Consider the following 22,500-nt stretch of genomic DNA (forward strand, 5'->3'; position numbering starts at 1 on the left):
AACAGCTGTCGGGAATCGTATTGACATTTTACTGCCGGCCGACCGCCCCCGAAAGAAAAAAAATTGGGGAAATAGGAAATTTCAAGATGTTAATTGGGAGAACGATTGTGCAGGTATTTCACTGTCGTAGATAATAGGCCATTCTTCGATTCCACTTAGTTTTTTGCAATATATTATATGTATTTCCGTGCAGACGTTTTGTGTAACATGGCGTTGAAAAACGTCTTTTGGCGGTTAGCCTTGTTGAAGCCATTTTATTTTTATTCTCTACTAATCACCCACGCCTATAAACCTCACTCTTTTCCCCCACATATCCCGTAGGTGGTTAGTGCTATCAGCGCACCTCAAGGGGTGCACTGCAGGCATTGCTTAAGGTTCTTTGCAGCGTCTCTTCGTCCCCTAGCTGCAATACAACCCCTTTCATTTCATTGACGGCTCTGTACCTTCTTTCATATTATCAATCATCCATCTTCCTTTCCGCCCTCTCCTCAAAATGCTTTCGTAGTGCAACTGCGAGGTTTTCTTCCTGTCATTCCTCTCGAATCGTTCTTACTCTCAGTTTTCCTTTCAGCGCCTTATAGGTCCCATCGCTTGGCCACTCCCCTGGATTTCATATTTCAATTCAATTCTTGCCACAGAAAACACTCATAGATGAGTGCTTATTTGTTTCATTGTTTAGAAATTCATTTTGAAAGTATGGTATTCAATCCTTGTCACCCTTCTGTGGTGTTAAAATACCCGTTACGTTTTGGATGACAATTTCCATCAATATCTGACGTCTGTTCTTTTGAAGAAAAAAAAAACGGAATTTGTATAAAATGTAGGAGTCTTTCTTTCGCATTGAGAGTTCGATGATGGATATGATGGGGAATGAATGCGACAGTAACCGAATTGAGAGGCCCATTTCGTCTGAAACATTTAACCGGAATTCGACTTTTCAGATGATATTTGAAGATCAGTTCTGCCTTAACAAACTGATGAGCTTTGTTTGTGTTCACTTATAAGAAGGTCTTGTCGTTTCTTCCCTTTTTTCACCAGAGAAGAACTCAAAGCTTTAATAAACTAATTAACAATATGTTTTTACTTAGAAACGAAAAATTTTAATGAAGATCGAGATTGTAATGCCGTGAATATCATATCTGCAGCATCTTTTCTTCAGCATTTTACTCTGCGTATAAAAGGATTATTACACACAAACACACACAACGCACGCTCGCATACATACGCGCACAGACTTATAAATATATATTTGTGCGTATGCGAGCGTGCGTTATGAATGTAAAACAGAACCAGGAACACACGCACATGGCGTAGTTCCATATTGATCGTTCCTTTTCTTCTCTTTTCTTTTCTTTTATTTTTTTTTTCTTCAAGGACGAATAATTCTCTTTTGCAGCGTCGGGGTTTTTCTCCTGATAAATTAGGATTGGCTGGCTGTATTTTGTCCCAGAATCACTTTGATGGTGTGCTAGACGAAAGAAAAGTTTTATTGGCTTGCCTGCTGCAGTATAAGAGAATGCTTTCGACCCTTCCTGGAAATGCACTTTCCTCATCTCTCTCTGAGGGCTAACAGCATCCCACACCCTCTCCCCCTCCCCCTCCCCCTCTTGGGGATAGAGAGAGAGAGAACCTTTACCACTCGGAACGTCAAAGTCGTGCCCAGTTGCAGACTTTATTTTAAACTTTATTTTGTACTTTCCCTTACTTCAAAAAAATTATTTTTGTAAAATCTCTCTCTCTCTCTCTCTCTCTCTCTCTCTCTCTCTCTCTCTCTCTCTGAATATACTTTGGCCATTGTTATAACTTAATTAACCTGTAATATACGACAGTATGGACAAGGTTATTGTTTAAGCAATAATCATCGGCTAGGTAACACCGCGTGTTTTCGAAGAAATTTAACAATACATCAACTATTGACTTGGGAAGGGGAAGTAGAAATTCGGTCACAAGATGTATAAAGATGTACATAAATTTCCAGCATATGTAGGATTTTCTTTTAATTTCATACGCTGGTACATGTAGTACATGCTGTTTTGCAATTGGGTCTTGATTATAAGATAAATCAGCTTTAAGTTTTATATTTCGGTCTGATTTAAGAAAAAAATAATTAAGTTTTGTTATCTGGTCTGATTGGAAAAAAGTCTTAGTTTGGGTCTGATTATAAAAAGACAGCCTTATTTTAGAATTCGGTCTGATTTTAGAAAAACTTAGCTTTAAGTTATATCATTTTGTCTGATTTATGAAAAAACTTAGTCTTAGGTTTTTATAATTCGGTCTGCTTGAAGAAAGAACTTAACCTTAAGTTTTTTGATTTGGTCTTATAAAAAAAACTTAGCCTCAGTCTTTACAATTCAGCCTGATTTAAGAAAAAACTTAGCCTTAGCTTTTGTAATTTGGATTAATTAAAAAAACATATTTTAAAGGTCTGATTAAAAAAAAACTTTAGCCATTTTCATGGGCGAAAATGTATTCAGATGTCAGCTATAAATTACACCTTTCATTTCCAGAGAAAACTGAACGTCGACGGAAAAAATATTGAATTGAAAGTGTTTAGGAACCCTACCTCAAAGATTTAGCTTTAAAATAAATTTGTATTCTATTGGAAATGAGCAGTATTTGCTTTCTTCTTACTTGAGATCGAATGTTTTTATTATTTAAATGTATGAAACTTTTGGTTACGTAATCTCCTGATTTTGACAAACGTTGCCCCATGTCCTCGATGATACCCTATTTTGTGGCACTTTTGGTACATTTAATGCCCCCTGGAAACCCTCCCCTCATCTCCATGTACATGGTATAACTTTTCTGTTTTTTTTTTCAAAGCTAAGATCCTTGCTTGTGAAGATATATAGCAGTCCTTGTCATCATTCCACTTATCAGCTTTTTCCCCAGGCATTCTCTCTCTCTCTCTCTCTCTCTCTCTCTCTCTCTCTCTCTCTCTCTCTCTCTCTCTCTCTCTCTCTCTCTACTGTTCTTTTCACTGACGCCAACCCTTCAGGCACCTACGTTTAATTCTTGCTCCTGCTTGAGAGGCGCTCTTTGCCTAACAACCTCTCGTACGCGTGCTTGCGTGCTCAGAAACGTTCTTGAATGCTATCATGAATTGCCCATCGTAAATAGTATTTAAGCACTTATAAATTTAAATATTTATAATAAATATTTACGACTGCTCTTGTAGTGTTGCGGTTGGAAGATTAGATCGACGAAATGTAAAACAAATATTTGAGGTCAGGCAGCGAATTCACTTTGCAATTCAATATTTTCTCTCCAACGTCCAGTTTTCATTGGAATATGAAAGCCATGGATTTTTTTTAATCAGACCAAATTGTGAATCTTAAGGCTCCGTTTTTTAAAATCATACCTAATTATAAGCTTAAGGCTATTGTTTTAAAATCGTACCTAATTATAAAATCTAAGGATACGTTTTCTTAAATCATTCCTGATTATAAAACCTAAGACCAAGGATTTTTTTTAATCAGACCAAATCATGAGGGCTGAGTTTTTAAAATCGTGCTTCATCGTAAAACCTAAGGCTAAGGTATGTGTTTTTTTTGTAAGGAGATCCAATACTAAAACAAAAGGCAAAATTTCCGTTGTAGAGAATAAAAAAGAAAAAAGAAAAAGAAAACGTAACCAGTAAAACGAGCGAACAAAGGTAAAGCCATCTAGAAACCGTTTCATAAGAACCACGGAATAGATTCAGACACCATTTTCAATGTGCGAAGTGTTGGATTCTTTTATATTAGGCTGGTAAGTTTTCATCAAAAGTATTATTAATATAATTAGTGTTATTACTTTATGTCACAAAGATCTGATTTACCGGTTTCCATGATGTTTTTTATGCCCTTATTTCGGCAAGCATTGAATCCGGACGATGGGGGTGGGTGCCATTAAAAAGAAAAAAAAAAACATTGATCTGAGATACCATTATGGATTACCTTTCCTTGAAAAAATGGTTACCAAGATGCAAGTTATTTTCTGCATTGCATTGTTCGCATGATTTGTCACTTGCTCGGTATTTTCTCGTTCAAGGTTGTTTGACACTGAAACATGGGGCCCATTTCCCATAGTTATATATTACAGAACGCATAAGGCAGGTTTATTGTCAGAATACATATCAGTAATTGTGCCGAATTCTGTGCATGTCTCGCTTGATCATCATCATCATCGTCTTCTTCTTCTTCTTCTCTTTAAAAGAGGCAATATTGATGAGTGCTAGGAGTTCTCGTAATCGATCATTAATGTTGTGGTGGTGGTGATGGCCGGGTTATGTTGGAGACTGCCACTCCCATGGCTTGTCCAAGAAAATTTGAAGGAGCGAGTGGCCCTTGTTGGCAGGGCGATGAGGCTTGGTTTTATCTTGGGAAAGGGGTGGTTCGAGAAAAGGAAGGAAAGAAAGAAAGAAGGATGCCGGACGGTTCCTGGGCGAACAGGAAATGACCGAAGGAAGCAAACAGGAAGAGAAGAGAGGGAGATGGTGGGAGGGGACTTCTTAGAAGGCGGGTATGGCTAACAGGAATGGCCGGCGGTTTGCATCCCCACGGGAAGACGCAGGAGTTCACAATTTCGAATTTCTCAAAGCCTGACGGAGGGAAGTGGAGGAGTAACGGACGCGGAAAGGGACTTCGAAAGGAAACGCTCAAGAAGGTCGGGTGTGTTGGTGGTAAATGTAACAGATGTTCCCCTGGTTTGGGGGTTGGGGGATGTGGGGAGGGGGAAGAGGAAGAGGGAAGGAACGGAAATAATGGCCCCGAGTCTAGGCAACAACAGTTAGTGACAGGCTGCCCACTTCAGTGAGTCTAACAAAAAAAGAAAACCAAAGTAAGCTCGTTACTTGCTTTGCTCCGGTGTACTTGAGAATATCATATTGCTGTGTCCCTTTTACCCCTTTCTGTGAGGTATATATTGCTGTTTCATTGCACTTTCAGTATTTGAATCAGATACAGACAGAATAAAATACTATAGTAACTAGATTCCCTGTGTTCAAAATTTTGTTCCTTTTAATCATAAGAGATAGACCTGATTGTGTTAATTACGTTAATTTTACTAAATAAAATGCATTGGTATGTTACACGTAACATGTGTTTTATTACGCAATGGCACGTCTTTGTCAGTGAATGTGTATATTTTATACACAAGTATGCCATATTTGTTTATTTTCTTGCATAGACGATTGTATGTTTGCATAGTTATATGATTTATGAAAATGGTCTCATTTAGTAGGCTGGAACCAGATCGCGATGTGAAAACCTTTCGATAATTGGAAAAATTTGCTCAGTGCTATAGCTTTTGGTCCTAAAAATTGCTCCTTGTTTGGTTGATTATATGGTAGGAGACTGCACATCGGATTGCTTGGAATCTAACCTGTGTTTAGTTAGGTTGTTCTTTTAATCACGGCCATATTTTAGATATATCTTCTTGCTTCTCAGACTTTGTAGCGTTGGAGCTTATATTCACATAACACCCGCACGCGGGAACAAACGGTGATTTATGTATATATATTTATACGTATATATATATATATATATATATATAAATATATATATATATTATATATATATATATATATATATATGTATGTATGTATGTATGTATGTATGTATGTATGTATGTAGGTATGTATGTATGTATGTATGTATGTATATATATATATATATAGATCTATATATATATATATATATATAGAGAGAGAGGGAGAGAGAGAGAGAGAGAGAGAGAGTAAATACGCACGTACATACAAGGTACTTATTTCTCTGGTAAACTGATGTACCATTATGAGACAAACGCACATGAAACGGTGTCAGTGCAATATGCAGAGTGACTTCAAATATAATTAGGTGATGTGATTGCGTTCGTCATTACAAAATTGTAGGGAAAATCGCTATTAATTTTGAGTGGATCAGAAAGAGAGAGAGAGAGAGAGAGAGGAGATTAGACGAGAGAGAGAGAGAGAGAGAGAGAGATTGTTTGTACTCATGTGGTCGGAGTCTTAGAATCGTTCGGTTTGGCATTGAAGTTTTCATAATGCGAAAATTATTTTGTCACACATTGGAATTCGCGTCCCCCTGGGACGAAAAATGGTGCCAGATAGAATGTGACCACTAAATAAATTACAAGGGTTTGTGGGGCCTCAAGAACACCTTGAAAATGGTCGGGAATGAATATTAAAGTTATTTTTTTTTTTTTTTTTTTTTTTTTTTTTTAGTGTGGGGGGGGGGGGGGGGGGAGGCGAGTTTTCGATGAATTCGTCAGGTTCGAAACAATTGTAAGCCGAATTGTCGTAATTCAGTATGAATAGTGAGTTTGTATAATTCAGATTGAGATATCTTGTCTCTTTGGTGCTTTACATAGGAAATGACGATGGCAGTCATGTTTTACTTAACACAAATGCTTTCATACATACTATATACATTGATTTTGTTGATGTTAATCATCTCCATCTCAATATAGTAAATTAATTTATCAAATCATGATCTTCATCATTTCATTTGTATACCATTTGCTTGATGAAGCCCTGGAATAATTAAATTTCTTAGTATTGTCTCCCTTGAAATTTTGCGGTTTAGATATTGAAAGTTTTTTGGAAAGGCAGCCGTGAAACTTGTCTGAAGTAGAGCGAACATTTTGGTACGATATGTGGGCAGTGTCTTTACATATTACATTTTATTCAATCCTGTTATACTGTAATTGTGATGACCAATGTTATGTCTTGTAATGTATAGAGCGCAGGATTCAATACCAACGTTTTAAATAGAAATGGGTTAGATATTTGTGTTCGTCATTTTGTGCAAGGGCATCTTGTTCTACCCATGATGGAAGCTGTGACCCGCGTTAAATGAAAGATGAAGATATGGCAAGGATATAAATGTTCCCATCACGTCCAGTCGAAGAAAGTCGTCGGAAGCAGCAACCAGCTGAGGCTGAGTTCAAACAATGTCAGGAACGAGATCATTCTTGGCAGGGAAGGGAAGAAGAAGACGCCCTACAAAAAGCGCCAGACTCTGGGCCAAGGTAAAAGAGCGTCCAGTTTGGGCTCTTCCTCGCCCTCATCCAGATTATTGGCCACCCAGGGCAACCTCGTGATTCGAGTGCAGTATGGGCGTGGCCCTGGGAGCGTCTCTTCCGACATCGAGGACCAGCGTGCCCTCTGTTATAGTTGTAGCAGGGGAGATAGCTCCCTGGCGTGGGCCTGCGGGTGTAAGAGGGTCCCTCCGAACCCCAAGAAGTTTCGACAGGAGGGCCAGAAGAATTCTTGCGTCCTTTTGGTGTACAGGAAGAGGCCCAAGGGTAAAGGTCAGGTCAAGCCCAAACCTGTGAAACCTCTCGCCAAGTCTCCTTCGAAAGGTAATGTATTATTGGCAGGATTGTTCGTCTGATCTTTTGGAGATGAAGTTGGCAGTTTTATTATTATTATTATTATTATTATTATTATTATTATTATTATTATTATTTTATTTGAGAAGGCCAGTGGTGAGGAGAGGTCGAAGAGTTACCTACATGGAAGAGATGCATGTTAGGTGAAACAACTTGCTCGCACACCATGAGCAGTAATTCTCAATGCAGCAATTCAATGTTTTTGTTTATTACTTGTTCATGAAGTGTGTTGTTAACTTTATTATATACAGATCACAAAATCTTTCAAAAATTCTTATTGCGTTTTATCTCTCGTCAAATGGATGTGATCTCGTAGTGGCGTTATTCTGTACAAGGTTAATTCAGACAGACGTATTACCACAGTTTAATCGAAATGTTAAAATGGGACACTCAGAATCAAAATTGCCAATGTATAATCGGTAGTGTGGAATCGGTTGTAAGTAAAATATTTATAACATCACAAATGCTCAGCACTTGGTCTTGTAGAGTTTAGTTGAAAATATACTTACAATATATGGTCTTGTAATTTTTAGTTGCAAATATAGGAGACATGGTGGCCATGTATAGTTTATAAGCAAATATACGAAATAGTTACGAGTGAAAATCTAATGTACGCTCTCGTTAAGGTTAGTTGCGAATGTAGAGCATATGGCCAGGTAAAGTTTGATATCAAAATGTACAGCATATGAACAAGTAGTTAGGCAAAGAGAAGGCAGTTATTCTTTTGCTAAGGATAATAAAATAGAGGGAGTTTCATGTCTCTGAAACGTAATAATCTGAGTTTATTATTCTGAAGAAATAATGCCATGTGATACAGCTTGATTGTTTGTTCGATTTTTTTTTAACTATATTATTTTTCCTGTTCCTGTCTGAAGTTTGAACTACTCTCAAAGAGTACAGGAAGAGGTTTTCTAGGGAAAGGCCGCGTGAGAGAGAGAGAGAGAGAGAGAGAGAGAGAGAGAGAGAGAGAGAGAGAGAGAGAGAGAGAGAGAGAGAGAGAGAGAGAGAGAGAGAGAGAGAGAGACTTCATCCACTTCGAGTAAAAGGCATTTTCAAACGTGCGATAGCTCTTAACAAGATACCCTTCTTTCATTCACTCTAGCTCCCTTCCTCCATCTAACTAACTCATTTTTCTTCCCGTCCTTCAGTGCACCTTTTTATTTATTCCAACTTCTCTTCTCCTCAGTTACGGAACTCGTTCCGTAAGGAATGTGTCATTGAAAGTGCCTCATGTAAAGGAGTTTTGCATACTTTGTATAATTGTAGGTGTTAGGGTTCATTTTTTTTTTAAGATCTTGTTAAAGATCTTAAAGGACATTTAAGAATTCATCGGTTTCTATCATCACAAGACAAAGCAAGAAAAAGAACGAGATTACTTCCTTTATATTGTGACTGATAGTATGGGCCTATTTTTACCTTATGGGGTCATTTATTCCTCACACCGTTGAACTGTGGAACTCTCCCTGAGGATGTCGAGCAGTTGGAATCTCAAAAGTTCAAACGAAGATATAATGATTTGCTATCCAGGAACAGTTCCCCTTGTGTTTTGAAATGTACTTGCATTTTTAGTTGCTTATATTTTTAATTTACTAAATTTTTCTCATAACTAACGATCTTCTCTTTTTGTATTTCCCATTAACTTCTGGTACTTATCTCAAATGAACACCATATTCTTTGAATTTCAAGTCAGTGGCCCCTTTGGTGGGCTTGTTCCATATAAATAGGGTTCATCGTCTGAATAATGATGATGATAATAATGAGGATGATGATAATGATGCTGATGCTTATGAGTATCGGGAGAGAGAGAGAGAGAGAGAGAGAGAGAGAGAGAGAGAGAGAGAGAGAGAGAGAGAGAGAGAATTGATGCCAATTATCTTTGTTTCACGAAAACTTTCGTCTTAAGAAGATAAAGCACTGGGCACAGTTGATTCTGTGAGGATAGTTTAAAATACAGGATAATTTATTTAGATCTTGGTTATTCACTTATTAAACTGTGAAAAAAAAGTATCAGAAGAAAATAAATGACAAAATAGAAATATTTGTTTTGGAAAATGCTAATATCAGTTTGATTTATCATTTTAAATGATTACTTTTGTGTTTTGTTCATACATACGTAACTGTTGGTTTAAATTGAATATTGTTCACAATTTGCATCCTATAATGTTTGGTGTTTCCCCGTGATTTCAAGAACAGTTCATAACCTCGGAAAATAAGTAGGTTTGAAACCTTCATTTTGGAAAGCACCATTTTGTTAAAATCCTTATATATATATAAGGATTTTAACATATATATATATATATATATATATATATAATATATATATATATAGAATATATATATATTATATTATATATATATAATATATATATATGATATAAATGTATGTTATATATGTGTGTGTGTGTATGTATATAAATACATATATACACATGTTTGTGAGACAGTCTGTTCATGAGCGTAAGGTAAACGATGTTTTTCTTTTTAACTTTAAATTGAACTCAATACATTTTCCGTTCTATACGTTTTGTTTCAGCGTGTGTGGTTTATCATTTATGATTTTTTTCAGCGTTTAAAGACGCTCGAGAGAGAGAGAGAGAGAGAGAGAGAGAGAGAGAGAGAGAGAGAGAGAGAGAGAAATTGACGCCGCTCGTGGATGTAAAACGGAGCAAGGGTGGGAAAAGCCTCGTCATATTTGCATGGAGGCGACTCTTCGCTACACTCCCGTAATTAAAAGTCAACATTACCGTGTCATAAGGACTTTCTTGAATAACAGACCTAAATGCGAAAGAAGCCATGTACATAGACTTAACTCTGCTGACACGCGGTCTCGAGGGTGCGCAGCTCGGAGATGCAGCGTTGCGCTTGCATTCCCATAAAGTAGTATGTCCTTTGACTTTGAGGGATGTAGGCTGAAATGAGATTGAAGTTTGTATATATCTCCTTTTAGTGATCTTACAGGCTTCACTCAAAGTAATTAGGGATTTTCAGTTGCTATTAGAGAAAGCATACTTTCTTTTATGAAACTGTCGTGAAAAATACATAGCCATTTATTATTATTATTATTATTATTATTAACCAAACAAAACTTCTTTCAGTTTTCTTTGAAGATTGAAAAAGAAACCCACAAATTCAATTTGTAACTTGTTTACTTCTAAGTATTTACATTTAGTTTTACTCCACACTCGAGTACTTTCAGGCCCTTCTGTGGCCCATTAATCAAGAGATGTTGGGATGTTAGCTAACATCCCAACATCTCTTGAGAATGGGCAAAGAAAGGGCCTGAAAGTACTCGAGTGTGGAGTAAAACTAAATGTAAATACTTAGAAGTAAACAAGTTACAAATTGAATTTGTGGGTTTCTTTTTCAATTATTATTATTATTATTATTATTATTATTATTATTATTATTATTATTTTTAATGTAATTTCAAAATTGTCTTAAGACAATTCTATGAAATAGGCAACACAGCAGGATCGATCAGTGGCAAAACTCATCACTGTCTATCACTAAAACATGACCTTTGTTTAATTGCAATGGCTGATGTATCGTTTGTTTTCGTGCCAATCCTCAGTATGTATTTCTTTTCCGTTTCTAAAAGGTAAATGACTGTGGCCTTCATTTGTTGCAGAAGCAATTTGCCAGATCCTGATTAAAACAAATGATTGACGAGCAGTCATGAAATCCGCTGCCCGGTATTTCAGTGAAGTTCAGTGCTGTTCAGCATCTTTGCAAAGAAATGTGCGTTGTTTACTGATGGAAATTCCTCATTTTTTGGATATTGTAGAATGATTTGTGTAAAATACAAATGTTATCGGTGGGATGGGCTCTGCTTGTGAATCGATTTTGACGTTTTCGAAGCTTTTGTAGTACAATCAGAACGTCTGCTCTGTATTAACTGCGTAATTTGAATACTAAAAGTGATCAACCTCTTGTTATAATTATATGAACACAAACTGTCTAACCTAAAGTTGAAATCGTGGCACTAGAAGACTTGACAGTATTGCTTCTGTACCCCCTGCAAATGTATGGCGTTGATAGATCCCGTTTTCTTCCGGCGGGAAAAAATTCGTTCAAAAGAAAACTGGTCATTTATCTCTCTCTCTCTCTCTCTCTCTCTCTCTCTCTCTCTCTCTCTCTCTCTCTCTCTCCGTGTCAATTTATCGTCTATACGTCTATATCCTTTTTCATAATTTTTATAAAAATTCTATTCAAGATTTGGGTAGTTTCAACGGCCTCTTGTGTGCACGGTGTGCGTGTTTGTGTGTATGCGTGCGTGTACGTGTGTGCATGTGAGTACATGTGTGTGTATTTGTGCTTATGACGGCATCCCTGCTTAACCGTCACCGTAGCAAACGGTTTTCGCCCTAACACTATCCACACCTGCTGGCGGGACATTTAAACCCCTGGCTGGCGTCCAAAGGTGGGGGTTGTTTTGGGTGGGGTATGGTCGAGCCTCCGGTGCCCCTATTACCGGCTAGGGAAGGGGGAGGGATGGGTCATGTTGTGTTGCGGCTGTTGTCGCGATAAAGGTGTGTGTATGTGTGTGTGTGTTTGTCTGTGCGTGTGGAAAGGAAAGGAAGAAACCAAAGGGAACATCATCATCAGCATTGCATTTGTCGTCATCTATTTACAGTGGTTGGTTTAGTTGCAGTTTAGTGCTGCAGAGCCACTGGTGTCAGGCCGGAGACCTTGATAACAGTTATGGTGGTGGTGGTGGTGGCATTCAGTTGGAAGAGCGTGTGGTAGTGGTAGGGAACGTTTTAAATCGTGTGGAATTGCTTGGCGGCATCGCTCTTCTGATGAAGAGAATGGAAGAATAAAGTGCTGTGTATTGGAGGGTTTATTAATATACATACTAAACAATACACCGGAACGCGGTCATTTGTCCTGAAGGTAAGTTTACGTCACCTCGTGGTTATCATGATTTTGGCAGAAAATGGGAGCACTGTTTTTAATTTATGACGCGATAACTAGCTTTTGCTGCATGCATATTTGGATTTAGCTGTTGTAAATTTTGCATTAAAGCTCTGTTATAGGAGTCATTCAAAATTTGATGGTAGTTACCTACCCGGTCCGTTATTCGATTTTAAACCTTAACCTTTTAACAGGAACTTCCACCACGTGCCTCGGTATAGCCTATAGTTCTTAAAAAAAAAAAAGAGAAAAAAGTGAACATCTGCAATTTACAAACGCCATTCTTGTTTTGGTGTGGTAACATAATAAAATAAGTTTATCGAATATGTATTGAGGAGAGAATCATTGAGTATTATTTCATTAGAGACTGACAGTGATGCTGTCATCGTAATTATATAGAGTTGTGTGTATATTTAAGGCCTTTTTTTTTTTACCAGAACAGCTCTCGTACCTTACCTATTTACGTGAAATACGCTTGGAAGTAAGTTGTTTCTACGTATATCCTTATGGTACATTAATCATCTTAAAACTTGCATATCTACCTAACATCTTTAAAAGACAGCCTTGATATAGAGTAGCTTTGTGAGCAGCTAATCATGATTTTTCCTGTCATTAGATGAAGTTTTGTACCGCACTTGGATAAAGTTTCTTGTATATGGTAGAATGTTTTAATTATATTAGATTTAGTCATGTACTATTTACGTTTTAAGAAAAGCTGCAGTGAATAAATTGAAGAAAAAAACATTCGACGTTGTGAATAAAATATTGTGTGTGATAACTAAAGTCATACATTTTAGACTTCCTAGGCCTTGTTATGTTTACGAAGTGTCATAAGCATTTCTCCATGTTATTCTCCTACGCTTATCTTGTGATTGGTTTGACATTCACCTGTTGTCATTGGTCACCCTGTCTGTTACGGGCGTTGAATAATCCAAGTAGTTGGATATGACAGACCGTTGCCCATAATTGGAGGTACAGTATGCGGACGGATTTCAAGTGCGTCTTGTCTAGTTGTCGAAATGTGTATTTATAGAAACATGAATGGAATCAGAATCCTGAGGCGTATTACGAAGTTCCGATATTTAGTTCATAGCCCCAATCCTAACCTAACTTATAACCCTTCCTTCAGATTATACTTGCCCCACAATTAGTCCGTTGGGAAATGATTTAGGCGACAGGTTAGTAATATCGAATTTGTGGGTAAAGATTATTTTGATTTATTTGTCTACTACTACTCCTACTACTAGTGAATGCAATTGATTTGTCATACGGAGTGACACAAGGTTCAATTTTTGTTCATATCTTAATGCCTCTGTTTTGGCAACTGTTCCGTACGTGCATGATTGATGATTGATCTACTGCACATACACACATTAGCATGTGACGGCGAGGAAACATCAATACACATGATGTTGCATGACCACCTGGCTTTTGTACAGCGCACAGTTTTATATATGTGTGCGCGCGCGCGCGTGCTCGTATAGTGTGTGTATATATGTATATACACATTTGTATAATATATATTAATATATAAATATTATATATAATAATATTACATATCAATATATATAATTATATATATAATTGAAACTTTTTTTCAACATCGCACATTCTTTTTTTTTTTTTTTTTTTTTTTTAATCATGACACGCGTCTCTTTTCATGCATATACAGTAGCATATTAACAGTGTACCTATACGGGAGTAGTGGGGGAATATGAATATATATTGAAAGATATGTTTTTATTTTTTTCGTATGTGAAAATCGAGTGAAACTTTTTCAATTTTTGAAAACCTTGCTTAGGAGGGGATAGAATAAGTAAATGTGTGTGTGCGTGTGGGTGTAATTACGCCATTTCCCAAGACGGCATGACTACATCCATACGTAACGAGTGCCTTGCCTGGGCAATTTCTCGTTTATTTACCTTCGTAAATAGAAAGTTTATAAATAGTCGAAAGGATTTAGGCTTTAGTTGGCCATTAAGGTAGACGTATTACATAGACAAGTCGAATTGCAGCCCCGCATATGCCAGGTACGTGATCATAGGGACAGTTGTACACTTCGTATCACGTAGTCTTCTTTATATTGAATGTCAAATATAACTTTGACCTAAAGCCTCAATGACCTTACTAGAGTGTATTCTGTTTATTCATTAACATAGAAGGTACATCCCCCCCCCTCCCAACCCCCCGTGTTCCAGCAGGAGATATCCCTCTTTCTTCAGGCTCCTAGTAAACGAAGTCACGAGCTGACTACAAAATGCGTACTTTCGCCGGCCCCGTCTTCCCCTGTCCATTGCAGCTGTCAGTGGATTAAGTGCTTGTTATGAAAAAATACAGAAAGGGGCAAGTCTTCTCTTTTATATGCATCACTGTATATTCATGAACTTTTGTTGAGGTGATGCGAACAGATATTGCACAGCGATTGTAGAACTTTGGTTTCACATTTTATTTTTATTTTCTTGTTTGGAGCCAGATTTTTATTTCGGATTTAAGACAGAGAAAAAGATTAAAATGCTGTTAAATAACGACATTGATTGTTATTCCAAATGGTTTCGTTTGTATTTCTCTCTTCCCAAAAGTTTACTTTTTTGTTTGTTGTCGTTTTTAGCATTATTGTATTACGTTTAAGTATTGACGATACTGCACATATTTTATATATTATTTGCTCCATCAGTCACGGATTTTGAAAATATCTTATCGGTAAGATTACTTCGTTCCTAATTAGTTAGTGGTGGTTCTTTTGTATGGAACATTTCTCTGTATGAAAGTACAGTTGAATAAGCCATTGTCATAAAACTTATCTCGTATAGATTAATCACACGTGGCTTTCCGCTGAAATTATGTCACTAATATTCATATAATGTTAATTTCAAATGAACACCGTATTCTTTGAAAGCTTGAAATTAAGTCAGTGTCCCCTGCGGGCTAGTCCCATATGAATATGATTTATCATCCAAATAATAATAATAATAATAATAATATAATAATAATAATATAATAATAATAATAATAATAATAATAATAATAATAATAATAATAATAATCCAAAGAAAACTCATACTCACATGAGTCAATAAAATAAAATGGAAAAGTAAAGCCACAATTATGTCTGTTTGATCTTGTTATTTAAAATACAAAGCAGAAAGTTTTCTATGGCCTGCACGGTCTAACTGACAAGGAGGACCGTGCAGGTCATCGAAGCTTTCTGCATTGTATTTTAAATAACAAGATCAAACAGACATATTATTGTAGCTTTACTTTTCCATTTTATAATAATAATAATAATAATAATAATAATAATCCAAAATGAGAATGAGGGGACAACAATCTATTTGTAAACAAGTCGTAAAAGTTTTTGCGTAGTCACTTTTTTTAATTATAGTCCGATTGACAAGGAGGACCGTGCAGGTCATCGAGAGTTGTCTACCTTATATATTTTAAATAACAAATCAAACATGCATACTACTGTGGATTTACTTTTCCAATAATAATAATGATAATGATAATAATACACATAGACGAGCCTGCCATGACAAACGTCAAATTCAACGCATGGAGACAAAATCGTTCAAATTAAAATTATACTTTTTTTCCCGCCGTGCTGCGAATAGAACTTCCCATGCAGCCGAGAGAAATGACAAAATTCCTTGAAGAGGAAACATGATGGAATTATTCAGCCTCATCTTTGGTGCAACAAATTGGCATCATCTATCTTTAGGTCAGGTTCGTCCTCCATTCCACCACTACAAATAGATGATGGTAGTAGTTTGGTTATTGGCCCTAAGGAAAAGACTGAACTTCTTCATCGAGCTTTGGATCTAAGCAGTCAGCTGAGGTTGTTCCTCTCCTTGATAATTGTCATCCTGAACCTATTCATTCAAGATCCGATTTCGCTCTAAAGATGTTAAGAAAATTCTGGATAATCTTGATAGCTGGGATGGAGAAGGCTCTGACGGTTTCTTCCCTTTTTTCTTAAAATAAATTCTAACTTGTTGTCTCCCAAGATTAGAAGATTCTATAGATTGTTATTTCGACGTAGTATCTTTACAGATGAGCGCAAGCGTAGTAATACAGTGCCTGTTCCAAAGAGTGGCATATCTGCAGACTGCAGTAACCACAGACCAATATCTTATTCTCCCTGTGCTCTCCAAAGTTGCTGAAAAAACTTATTTTTAAGCCACTATGTATATGTGGTATTTAAATGATTGTTAGCTGATAGCATGCATACAGGAAGCAGTTAGGTACCTGCGATGTTCTTTTAGACTAGACATGCCAATTGCAAGGGAACTTTGATAAGAGTTTTGAGTGCAGAATAATTCAGATAGATTTTAATGTTGCTTGCTATTCAGTAAATCACAAGGCACTTATTTATAAACTTCAGATTCTTAGAGTGAGTGGATATATTATAGGATTATTTTAAGATTTCCTTACAGGTAGGCATAAGCGAGTTGCTGTGGACGGGAACTTTAGTGAACCAAGACTTATTGTGTCTGGAGTTCCACAAGGCAATGTTCTTGGTCCACCACTATTATTTTTAGTGTATGCAAGTGATATGGTTGTTGGCCATGAAAAATGATGCAACACTGGTCGGTGTAGTAAGTCTTCACTTATGAGAAATGAAGCTGCCCTCAACCTCAAGCGGGGCATGGACCGGCTCGGGGAATGGTGTAGTCAGTGGGTATGAGGTTGAACTCCAATAAAATTAACACACCATTGATTAGCAGATCTCTCACAGATGCCTTACCCCATCCTCCCCTTCAGGTGGATGAAACTTTGCTGAATGAGTCTGAAGTTTTAACTATTTTAGGTGTAACTTTTGCCTCGCGAAAGTTAGATATTGTTCGTAAGGCCTTATATATTCATAACTAATAAAATCAGTGCAACCAGTTTTAGGTCATTTGTCCTTAATTTACTAGAATACTGTTCTAAGGTGCCGTTGTCTGCTTTCGCCAGAGATTTGTCGCTTTTAGATTGAGTTGTTCCTGATGTAGGTTTCTATTTCCGAGTACTAGCAGTTATGATTAGGACCATCGACGGATGGTCTCTTGTTCATCACTTTATCATATGTTTTATTTCACCAGAGATCGTTCAGATTCACAATTGATCCCAGATCCATTTTATCGTCCGAGAGCAACCAGATTCGCTGAAGAGCAGCACCAATATGCAGTAAATGAGTAAATGTGCCTCGCTGTCGAACTTCTCTCATCCACCGGTCCTTGATTCCTCACACTGTTGGACTGTGGAGCAGCCTCCCAAGGGAATCCGTGCTTTTGGAACTTCGGAAGTTCAAACGAATACTAATCATCTTGCATATGAATTCGTTTTTATCTATTTATTGATTTTTTTTTCTTTTTAATAAGTGGGATATTTTCTGTCTGTATTTCCCTTTACTTCCTCCTAATGAACACCATATTCTTTGGAACTTCCTCCTAATGACAATATATTCTTTGGAAGCTTGAAATTCAAGTCAATGGCCCCAGTGGGCTTGTCCGTATGCATAGGGTTCATCCACAGAATATTATGATGATAAAAATGATGATTTGCTAAGAAACTGAAGTTTGTTTAGTCTCCCAGACTTATGTGACGGTTGTGTTGGTTTTCTTTGTCGAGAGTGAAAGAAAACGTAAGAAATGTGAAGGTTTGACCGAGACTCGACCAGTTTGCTCGTGCCTTCCACACCAAGTCTCCTTTTAAACATGTTCGTGTTGACAGAGATCTCCATTTATTTCTGCAACGTAAGTGATAAACTAAACCAAATTCTATTACTTTTATTTCCAAAATAAACTGAATATTTTTTTCTTTTCGGAAAAGAAAAAAACTTTTTCAGCTATCGTTGGAAAAGTTGTTCAGTGGTGATTCTTGCTCTCGGAACGGTGACACCAAACTTTTCATTATCTTTGCAATTTAACCAAATTGACGCGCATTGCAGTGAAGCAATACTGTCCTGCAACGTCTTCTTGTTTTAGAGTTGCAAGGATTAAGTCAGGGAATGAGTAATGTACCTCAACAAAGTCTGGTCGAAATACAATTTTTAAAGGCGTTGTAGGTTGATTTTTTGTACATTTGTACAGTCATAACTCTTAATTGTTACTTTTTCTTTGTAAGTTTTCATAAATTTTTTTGTTTTTCTCAAGAGGCATTAGCGATGTCTTATATGTTGTTATCCCAGATGGTGTGTAATCCGGTTGTGAGCAGCAGGGTTTATATAGTCGGAAGTCAAACCCCTCTTTGTAATGAATGAATTAATTTTTTTTATGGTAGGCTTATGTAAAGTTATTGACATTGTCTCATATATGATTTTTTTTCAAGTTCGTTACTAATTTATTCCGGTTTCTTTTCAGGTAAGGAAAAAATGCTGTGGTTACTGGCGATGATGTCTGGGAATACTCATGTAAGTGTGCTAAGGTAGAATTATGTTGTGTCATAGTATATTAACTGAGAAAGAGAAGGACGCTTCCTATGCTTAGTATGATGATGCAGGATGAATAGACTTAACTTGAATTACCCTTTACTTTTTTCAGCCGTTACGTGAAGGTTTTGTACACGTGTATGTACGAGTATTAGGGTTGCGTTTAGAATTTCTCCTTTATTAAATACCTTTGAACAATTTCCCCCGAACTTGATATCTTTATTATGTAATAAAAATGGGCTGTTCGAGCTTTCATTTCGATATGTCCTAATGCTTGACTCTTTTGGGTATTTGTTTAACATGAAGGGGGAAACCAGATGGATAGAATCTAATCAATTTATTATCTGTATCTCTTTATGATCTATATTTTATTATTGTATGTGAAACATATACGTATACAATATATAATTAATAAAAAGGAGACCATAAAAGCACCAACATATAGAAAGTTAATGCTATATTTCAGAGAACCAACTCTCTCTCTCTCTTCAGGCAGGTAATGAATGAGGGTAAGAGTTACAGAAAGGTGGCATTTATACCAAGGGATCCAGAGGTCAGACGTTATGTCACTCTAGTTGACAATTTGGGTAGGTAAATATCTTGCCAGAATCCCTGATTAACGTCCAACAAAACCCAGTCCCCAGTGACCAGGCGTATATAGGCTTTACAAGTAAATCACGAGGTTAATACAGCACAAACGTTCAGTTAGGTACGACCAACAATGCTCGGCGATTTTTAACTATATAAATGACCATAATCACAGAATAAACTGGAATTTGTTATGTATAGTTTATAGTGGCAATTATTGGTTCAAAAACCAGTTGGTAGAATCAGCTTTGATTAAACAAAGAAATATGATAAACCTCTCAAAAAGAGCCTGGGACTAAGTTATTTTAGATAAAAATCATCCTCCAACCAGCAATTAAGAAGATTAAAGAAAGAGAGATTGGCAACTGGAGTGACGTGACGACTGTCCTCTGGATCCCTTGGTATGAATACCACCTTTCTGTAACTCTGATTGTTACGGGCTGCTCCAGGGGGCAAGAACCCCGGCTAGGTTTATGCTGGCTTAATCTTCAACAATAACTGACCCTCATGCATTACCCGCCTGAAGGGGGAGAGAGTTGGTTCTCTGTATTATAGCACTGACTTTATAGGGCCCTTTTCATTAGGTGGAATTCTGTTTTAACAGAAAATACCTTGCAGTCATATACACACACATATATATTATATATTATATTATATATATATATATATATATATATAATATATATATATATATATATATCTATATATATATGATATTATAATATATATATATATATATCATATAATATATATATATATATATCTAATATGAATGAAACAAGGAGTTGACCAAGAAGCGATTTCGTGATTTTCGCACCTCCTGAGAGTCAAGTGGTAAAAAAAATTCATCGGAACTGCGGTACAGTTTGGGAATCTCAGTAGACTAATGAGTTTTAGGTCGAAGAACATCCAAAGCATATTTTCAACTATTATGTTGACGGTTCGGTACAACTCTGGTACCATTTTCGAAAAATCAGCTGAAATAGCAAAGTCGCCGCTGTGGCAGCATTACATAAACATAAAAACTATCGTGAAACTGATTGTTTAAAAAAAATTATTTACAAATAGTTCGTTCAGTTTGTACTTTGTACATCCCTGGGCTGCTGTTGATGAAATTAATACGATTTTTCTCTATTACACACGATTCAACAATTTTTCTTTTCGTGATGTCTATAAAGGCCATGATCTCAAGCATTTCCCCAGTTGATGGTGTTATTGCATTCATTTGTATGCTGAAGTAAACAACTTGCAGTATTTCTTGTTCTGGCGTTATATTTATGTTGTTTTAATCTAGTTTCGAGATGCGTGCCACTCTGTCCCAATTACTCTTTATTACACTGATTGCAAGGGAACTTATATGTGCAACTATTCTTCTGTAGAAGGGGGAATCCCTGGTTAACATAAAATATGGTAGATGTTAGGATAGACTGTCAGTATATATATATATATAGTATGTATATGTATATGTATTTTATATATGCACATATATGTATATATATATATGTATATATGTGTATATATTATGTATATTATATATATATATATATATATATATATGATATATAGTATATATTATATATATATATTATCTATAAATATATATATCTATATATCTTTTACATGCTACAACCTTGGCCCAGTTTTCATGTTTAACTTTAGAGAATCAGAGTTATAAATTTCGAACGACCTAGTCAGTGCACAATTTTAATTAAAAGCCAAATAAGTAGTCATCCGTTTTAAGCTTTTGTGATATTTCAGGTCGAATGAATTCATGCAGTCAATGCAGTTTATGTTGAAGGTAAAACTGGTTGTTATCTGCTATGCACTCCTGACTACTCGATTTTTCGGACCTCAGTTGAGGTCATCCGAAAGAATGTTTAGTAAATCAGAAGCTGGAATTTTATTTTCCATATTAATTGCCTCCTAGAAGGAGATCGTTTCGTCTTTAACGTAAGGTTGGCAGGAGGAATGATGAAATCCTGTTACAAATACACTTTTACATATAGGAAGTTTATGCCAATGGGTCCCTAGATCCTGCAGTTAAAAGCTTATTGTATTATTATTTCTTTTTTGTTCTTGTACAAATGGGGATTTATCGAGAAGAAAGGCTATTTACGTTCATCTCATCAGAATTCTACGCTTTATTATAATTAATTAGGCAACACGTACAATAGTTAATTGGGGTAAATATTTAGTAAATCCTTGAATAAATTTCTGGCGTGAATAAAATATTGGCCTGAAAATATAACGTGTAAAACGTTCTCGAATATTTTAATTTTCTCTCTCTCTCTCCCTCTCTCTCTCTCTCTCTCTCTCTCTCTCTCTCTCTCTCATATGGAAATGTACACAGTGTATCGCTTCTATAAGTACGTATATTTGTATATAAATACGTTCATAAATACAGGAGCACCTGAGCTTAATCATTCACGCATAACAACAAGGGTAACAACAACACAGCAAAGTAGTTTGTAGGCTTACTCCCCGAGTAAGAAAAAAATAAGACCTTATATTAAAGCCTGCGGTTGAATAATCTCTAGGTGGAATACGGTTTGTGTTAGGGTTATACTATGACGATGGTGTTTATTATTACTATAATATGGTGTTTGTGACCTAAATAGATAATTAAATTTATTTAAATATGATATTTTTCTTCTTTTTAGACAACCCATAATGACAAATAATGTAATATAACTCTATATGTAATCTCAAAATAAATGTTATCATCTAGTGTCCACTTACTTCTGGTTCAACCTATACATACATATACTTGTGGTGTGTGTGTGTATATATATATATATATAATATATATATATATATATATATACATATATATATTGTTTGCGTTTTTAGACTTTATATAAAAATATTTTAATGTCGATGTTTTAAAAATTTCATATTCCCTTTCACAAATTTTATATTTCTGGCAAATACATTTTTTACGAAATTGCAGTTTCTAATGAACTTCGTACTTTTATTATTTTCCTCTTTTTTTCCAAGCTTTACAAGGTCGGTCCTTCCTTGTTTGGATTTTACCTACATCTTTATCTATATATTTGTCTATTTGTTATTTTTTTGGAATTTTTATTAGTGATCTCTTCTTTCTGTATTTCCCATTATCTTTTGTTACTTGTTTCAGTTGAACGCCATATACTTTGGAAGCGTGAATTTCAAGTCAGTGACCTCTGTGGGTTTGTTCCATCGGAATAGGGTTAGTT

General features: G+C 36.1%; 1 protein-coding gene across 3 annotated transcripts in view; it reads left to right on the forward strand.

The window, feature by feature from the left end:
* The window catches only part of LOC135220771 (uncharacterized), a 657,141-nt gene that overhangs the window by 475,996 nt on the left and 158,645 nt on the right, over positions 1 to 22,500 (forward strand). Inside the window, exon 1 of one of the 3 annotated variants that reach the window (XM_064258237.1) lies at positions 6,828 to 7,344. The exons of the other annotated variants lie outside the window; for them this stretch is intronic. Coding sequence (XP_064114307.1) covers positions 6,843 to 7,344 — 502 coding nt within the window. The 5' untranslated portion in view covers positions 6,828 to 6,842. Of the gene's footprint in view, positions 1 to 6,827; positions 7,345 to 22,500 lie in introns of those variants that run through there. 3 annotated transcript variants of the gene reach the window in all.

The sequence above is a fragment of the Macrobrachium nipponense genome, chromosome 2, assembly GCF_015104395.2.
Source record: "Macrobrachium nipponense isolate FS-2020 chromosome 2, ASM1510439v2, whole genome shotgun sequence".
NCBI classification, from domain to species: Eukaryota; Metazoa; Arthropoda; class Malacostraca; order Decapoda; family Palaemonidae; genus Macrobrachium; species Macrobrachium nipponense.